The following is a 7,319-nucleotide window of genomic DNA, read 5'->3' as shown; positions in this document are numbered from 1 at the left end:
AACAGCTAAAATGAAATATAAAATGCTTTATTAAATTTAAATTGTAATTTTATATAAATTACATAATAAATTAAAAAACTTCATTTCCTTTAGTTGAAGATGCTTCTTCTGTTTTGCTACAAATACAGTTACACAATTATTACACATAATTAAGTCTTTAAAAGACTACAAAAGTGACAATAAAACAGACTAATGAGTACACAAGTTTTAAACGAAAAAAAAAAGTAAACAGGAATCTGAAGCTAGGAACTTTGTCACGAAAACGTTAAAATTTGCTTCCAATGAAAGCTTTGCCTTGATAAAAATAATAGCTCGGAGCGAAGTTAGGTACTTTCTGCGCCAATGCCCATAAAGCGTCTTGAAGTTGCGTGTAGTTTGGGTCTGTACTAGAAATCTGTTCTAGGGACTTCCTGGTATACCATATTCCTCCAATGCCTCCAGAAACGGCACCAGCCATGCCGCCTATCATTGTACCAACTCCGGGAAAAATTGAACTTCCGATGATAGCTCCGGTTTTTGCACCTAACGTAACGTTTTTTGATTAATATCTACTTAACAAACAGGTTGGTTAATGAAAGCGATTAATACAAGGTGTTTCTAGCATCACGGGTGGCTACGAAATGTCAAAGAAATTTGCCGCTCATTACAAAAGTGGGTTTCGATTTTTCAACTGACATTTGCGGTTAACCTCAATCATAAAGCAAAGTTAATTTTGACAAAAATTATGATTAGAAACGTGAAAAATCAAAGATTTGGACACAAAACCGTAACTGAATCGTCGTTGACATGACATTTTAAGTGTGGTTAAACATATAGTTATATTCACTATGAAAACAAAGCGGCAAAATAGTGCATGGCATGTAACCATAGAGTTACAAAACTTTTCTGGTGATCAAATCTTCAAAAATTTACCAAAAAAAAGTTTTTTTTAAATTGGTACAAGACGAAACGAGACTAAAGTAAGGTTATGTGTATGATGGATGATAGATGTGTCAGTAGTTGTCAAATTTGAGTGTAATTTAAAAATGAAATAATTGTGATTATTAACATTGTAGATATGTGAACTTTAAAAATCGTCGCTTTGATTAGGTTTTAGTAAACAAATATGGGGTTAGATCATAATTGCATTGTGTGCAATTGGTTGCCTATAATAAAATCATTCATTAATAACCCACTTTAATGTATATTTCAGCCGAAAAATCATGCATTTATAGAACACAGAAACAAACGATCACCGGAAAAAGTATATTAAAGAACGTGTTTTAAAATGGCCAATGCCATTATAAAACAAGTCCTTTATACTATTTTTTCGAATTTGCACCCTTTTTTTAATAAAAAAATTTCCAATTCTAAGAGTTTTCGTGTTACACGATTGGTAATGGTTTGGTAACCACGACTTGCCACTTGATTTTCTAATTCAATTCAAAATTTGACGTTTTCACTATCACTGAATTTTAACCTAACGTAACCTAACCTCACAGCCAGTATTCACATCTATTATATTTAGGTACAATTATTGTTGGCCGCAAAGGACAATTCAATTATATTGATACATTTTTGATTCACGCAGCAATTTATTAAACACGAATCGTAAAATCCAAATTGACCAAGAACTTGACGGGAAACAGGTGACAGCCAGACTAATTAGTTCTGCCAATTCTTAAAAACCAAAATTTCCTACTTTGAGTTTTTTTTATAGATATAGTTTGGACAGTGAGAGATTGAATGACCGAAAAGTCACTAAATTTACGCGCGAAATTTAAAATAACAAAATAAGCCCACTTACTGTTGACCCTGTCAACTCAGTTCGCGTAGGAATGTAGTGTTTTTAAGTGTATTTTGTAGCATAATTTACTGCCAACCTATATGTCAACTGTCAAAATCTCCCAATCTCTCACCGGATATACTACACCTATAAACGACTCCAAATTGAGTACTCTAATGGACCTATTAAAACGGCAAATTCGAAAATAGTATATTAAAGAACGTGTTTATACTATTTTTTCGAATTTGCACCCTTTTTTTAATAAAAAAAAAATAAATTTTCCAATTCTAAGAGTTTTCGTGTTACAAGATTGATAATGGTTTTGTAACCACGACTTGCCACTTGATTTTCAAATTTAATTTAAAATTTGACATTTATTGAATTTCACTGTCACTGAATTTTGACATAACGTAACCTAACCTCACCTATTATATTTAGGTACAATTATTGTTGGCCGCAAAGGGCAATTCAATTATATTGATACATTTTTTATTCACGCTGGAATTTATTAAACACGAATCGTAAAATCCAAATTGACCAAGAACTTGACAGGAAATAGGTGACAGCCAGACTAATTAGTTCTGCCAATTCTTAAAAACCAAAATTTCCTACTTTAAGTTCTCTTATGATAGATAATTCTCTCTATAAACGACTCCAAATTGAGCGGCAAATTCGAAAAAAGTATTTTAATTGCGAATTAAGTCGTACCTGCGTAGCCCCCACACCAACCGGCGCAAATTTCTGAACTGGTCTCCACTGTGTTCTTAATAGTACCGTTGTAGTAGTCTGAATACAGAGCCTTTGAAATACGACCTGTGTCGATGGCAATGACTGTATAAACTGCAATTTTGTTGAGAATAGAGCCAACTTTTGATGCCTTTTCAGCAATCTGAAATTACAAAATTACAAGAGAAAATAAAATCTGATTGAAAAAACTCACGCCCAAGCTTCCAGGTGGTAATTTAATATGAGGATCCCGGACTCCAGAAAATTTATAATTGATATTGATGTGATCGAATTTGACTCTCTTATGAGGTTTATCCAATCGAAAGATCCAATTATTCTTTCCTCGAACTGTCTTGTCGATAACACTAATAACGCATGATGTTGAGGAGTTATAAAGGATGCGATATTTAAATCCTTGTGTTAAATCAAAAACTTTTTGACTTTTCGCTAGTCCGTCCAAGAGAGTGAGCGCACTTCCTAGAAGCAAAAACAGTTCGTTCGGAGAAAATCACATTAAATTTAGATCAAATGGCACTTCTGTATGTATGGGGTGTTCCCCGGATTGCTGAACATAGGAAAATAACACGGGAAATTGAATTAATAAGTTAAGGGCGGATTATGCTTAAGAGAATTCTTATTCTGAGAACTATTTTTAGAATTCTGTTACGGCATTTGTAAAAAATTGAATTTAAAAATATAAAATTTTAAATTTCCCGCTCCAAATTTCGAAAATTGCTTAAGCCTAAGCTAACCCTTTTACTACAAATATGCCTTTGGGTTTGGAATCTGCGTAAAATGAGCCCAAATAACGCAAGATATCGACCGCAGAAGTTTAACATATTTTTAGTCTTAAAAATTTCAAAAAATAGTTATTTGTCTACCAAAAAGTGTTATTTTTTTTGGCCGAGCCTTTTTTAATGACCGAGGCGATAGATATTAGAAAGATATGGAGTGCGGGCACTACCGCCTGTAAAGTACGCAACCTCCCACTCTGGAGGATCAACAAACCGTGCTGGTCCATTTAAATACCATTTAAAGCGTTGATTGATGCAGTATTTAATTATTTTTTGTATTGTAGTTGGCTTGCAACTTCTTAAAATGAATTGTCTTAATGATAATTTTTATCAGTGAATGGTAAATGTTAAATTTCAGCCAGAATACAAGCTTGTATCTGTGTTAATTTTTGGCATATTAAGTTAACTTTTGATAAAATCGTAAAGTTCTTTTTTAGGGATATTTTAGGCAACTTGCAACTTTGCAAAATCAATGACGATACTAAATACAGCAGATATGGTAAATTCAATCTATTAGGATTTTTTGAATAAACCTATTTTCTTGTAATTTACTGCGCGCTAGGAATATCTCTAAAAGTTAGGTATTATTCTAAGAAAAGTTGCTTAGAATCGAATTTTAAATTCATTTATACCAAATGAGGAAAAAATTTCCAATTTTTATTTTATCACATACATAAGTTCTTTTAAGCAGTACAATACATTGTATAATAAGAATTGCCAAACCAAAATCTTTAAATTTTGAGTTTTTATTATGTATAATTTTATGCGAACTAAAAAATAAACAAAATCATTCGTTTAGCAGAAATGAACAAAATAATATTATTTAATTATCAATAAAACTATGTAACAACAAAAATTATTATGTTTTTTTTCGCATTTATTGTTAGAGATGACGAACTTTTTGACATGTTATCATTGGTTTTGTCGAAATGTCGTTATATGAAGAGAAAAAAAACATTTTCAAAAATTTTTGTTTCCGCTGTTTACCTCATTGCGAATTGTAAAGTGACCACAAAAAATGACAATGTAAATTATTTGCGAATCTATTTATCTACCTAGGGGGATGTTTTATAACAATTAAATAAGAAAAAAAATTGCCCCTCGAGTCTAAAGACATGGTATTCGTGAGTCTTTGAAGACAATAACATTTACAAATCCCAGTGTCTTTACCAACTTAAGATCATTTCAGTAACTGCTATTTTGGGTTGCTGTTATTTTCCATTTGCTAACAAAAAGGAAAAGAACAAAAATTGAATTTTTAATTTTTAACGTAAAACCGCATTTTATTTTAATAGTTTATTGTATTTTTAACGTTTTTGTATTATGTTATAAATATAATTGTTAATTTTCCAAAGCGAGATACAAATGAATTTATATTCTTTAAAAGAAAGCCAAATTGCAACTATATTAAGAAAAAAAAACAGACAAATATGTCTTTTCTAAATTTTTGTTACACAGTGTAATTAACGATCAAATTTAAAGATTAATATTAAAAAAAATCGAAATAAGATTTTTAAGTTGAAATTTTGTAAGAAATATATTCTGAGCAACTTTTCTTAAAAATCGAAGGTGTCCAACACAAAGAAAAAGTTCACTTTATTTAAAAACTCGTAGACAATCTATCATTTTCAAATTCTTTCTTCTAAAATTAAGGAAGATAAAAGCTTATTCATTTAAAGTACAAAGCACTGTATTATTTTTTCGTCTAATCTGCAGATATTTCAAATTTAATTTTAATTTTCATCGTCAAGCGACAAACGCCTGTAACATTTTTTTGCAATTTTTAAAATATCAAATTTGGAAAGTGGTTATTCGTTGGCGTTTTTGGACCACTAATTAAGCCAAAAGTGTCCTAAAATAAACAAATACTACTCAATGGCAGTATAGATAATACATATTAAAAGGTTTCAACCCAACCATAGTAAAAACACAGTCAAAAATAATTAAATCCTGCATTTAAACATCGCTTTCAATGGTATTTAAATGGTTTGTTGATCCTCCAGAGTGGGAGGTTGCATACTTTACAGGCGGTAGTGCCTGCACTCCATTAGAATGACATTAGTTTACACATAACCCCATTGATTGACATTTACAATGTTATCAAAATGTCATTGAAAGTCATGGCCTGCCTGATCTTTTTTAACGCTCACCGTACCGTGTGTTACGTTAAAGAGTTGATTCGTCTTACCAGTCGTAAATAGAGTCGGTCGATCCATGTCGTTTTGGAATGAGCTCAAACACTTTAACCCTTTTCTTCCTATAAGACCGAACGGACGATTTACCTGTTTAGTTGCATTGCATTGCAACAACAGCAAAACAAAATGTCAATATGGTCAATACTTATATGGAAAGATGTAAAAAGATCCAAACAAACGCATGCGCATTACCAAGTCGCGTGACTCGAGTATGTGGCAGCAACGTCTCGATGCCAACCACAAGGCAAAAATGTTACTAGAAATCACTACAGCAAGGACACGATCCGCCATGCTGCTTCTCGACCAGAGAAAAGCGATTTCCTCGTTTATCGTATTATCGTTATTAAATAGTTGAGTTTAATTAATGTTTGTCATTTCCAACCAACACAAACGTTAAAAGTAAAGTTCGTTTTCTTTTTAAAAAACCACCAACACCGCAATCTTCCCCTGTATTACAACCGGCAACGTTGCCTAGGGAGATTTTTGGTGAGAAAATAGTTGTCAAATTTTTGACATTTCTGAAAATTGGTTTTTTTTATTGCACAATTGACAACTGATTTTTTTTAAATATTTTTTGTAAAAGTAGAACATTTCTGAATCAAGAAAATTAGTATCTTCTAAATTATGAAAAAAAAAATTGGGTGCCAATTTAAAATAAGAAAGTTGAGTATCGCCCAAAAGATAAATAGACATTTAGAAAATTTTTAAAATCATCAGTTTATAGTAAATTAAAAAACATTTAATTTGTTTTTAAAATTTTTGAAATCGGTTCATAAATAAAAATTCTACAACGCCTGCCGTTTTTAAAAAACCACCCTGTATACATATTTCTGGGAATTTCCCCAAAATTAACCGTTAAATTTTCCTAAAAACGTGTTATTTTTTGCATTTGGACCTATATTTTGCGAAATCAGCCTTAAAAATCGTCTATTTACAGGAAAAGTCGGTTTTATTTAGTTTAAAATTTAGGTGATTTTTTCAACAAGTTTTATATGTCAGCCAATTTCTCTAGAATTAACCGCTGGATCTTGATAAAACTCATTATTGATGCATTTTGACCATAAATTTGCAAATATAGCCTTAAAACCCGTCTGAATATAGGAAAAATCAAAAGTTAGCTTCAAATTTAGGTTTCCATCCATATTTCTGCCGATTTCTCCAAAATTAACCGTTGAATCTTGTTAAAAACGTGCTATTTTATGCAACTAGACTTGGACTTTGCGAAACAGCCTTAAAAACTGTCTATTTATAGGAAAAGTCGTTATTTAGCCTAAAATTTGGGTGATTTTTTTGTACAGATTTTGCATATTTTAGCAGATTTTTCCAGATTAACCGTTGGATTTTATAAAAACTTATTATTTGACGTATTTCGACCTTTACTTTGCAAATATAACCTCAAAAACCGTCTGAATATAGGAAAAATCGGAATTTAGTCTCGTATTTGGGCGATTTTTTGATGACTTTCGCCGATTTCATCGATATTTCTGCGGATTTCTCTAAAATTGACCGTTGGATCTTGCTAAAAACGTGTTATTTTATGCATTTGGACCTATATTTTGCGAAAACAGCCTTAAAAATCGTCTATTTACAGGAAAAGTCGGCTTTATTTGGCTTAAAATTTAGGTGATCTTTTGCAAGTTTTGTATATTTTAGCCGATTTTTCCAAAGTTAACCGTTGGATCTTGATAAAAACTCATTATTTGATGTATTTCGACCTTTACTTTGCAAATATAAATTCATTATTTGTCTTCAAATTTCGGTGATTTTTTTGACAAGTTTTGCATATTTCAGCCGATTTCTCCAAAATTAACCGCTAAATCTTGGTAAAAACGTGTTATT

At 31.3% G+C, this 7,319-nt stretch overlaps 1 protein-coding gene across 1 annotated transcript; it reads right to left on the bottom strand.

Moving 5' to 3' along the window:
* Window positions 1–11: 11 nt before the first annotated feature.
* Window positions 12–5,716, bottom strand: LOC148170772 (uncharacterized). The gene is made up of 4 exons (XM_088041744.1): window positions 5,474–5,716; window positions 2,706–2,968; window positions 2,474–2,654; window positions 12–522 (listed from the first exon to the last, which is right to left on the bottom strand). The coding sequence occupies exons 1-4, from the start codon at window positions 5,499–5,501 to the stop codon at window positions 266–268; spliced, it is 729 nt and encodes a 242-aa protein (XP_087897870.1). The 5' UTR covers window positions 5,502–5,716; the 3' UTR covers window positions 12–265.
* Between the last annotated feature and the right edge of the window lie 1,603 nt (window positions 5,717–7,319).

Source organism: Gnatocerus cornutus, chromosome 7 (genome assembly GCF_029298725.1).
Source record: "Gnatocerus cornutus isolate USDA-ARS CGAHR chromosome 7, icGnaCorn1.1, whole genome shotgun sequence".
Taxonomy (NCBI): Eukaryota; Metazoa; Arthropoda; class Insecta; order Coleoptera; family Tenebrionidae; genus Gnatocerus; species Gnatocerus cornutus.
The sequence above is the reverse complement of the archived record's forward strand: the minus strand, read 5'-3'. Positions and strand labels throughout refer to the sequence as shown.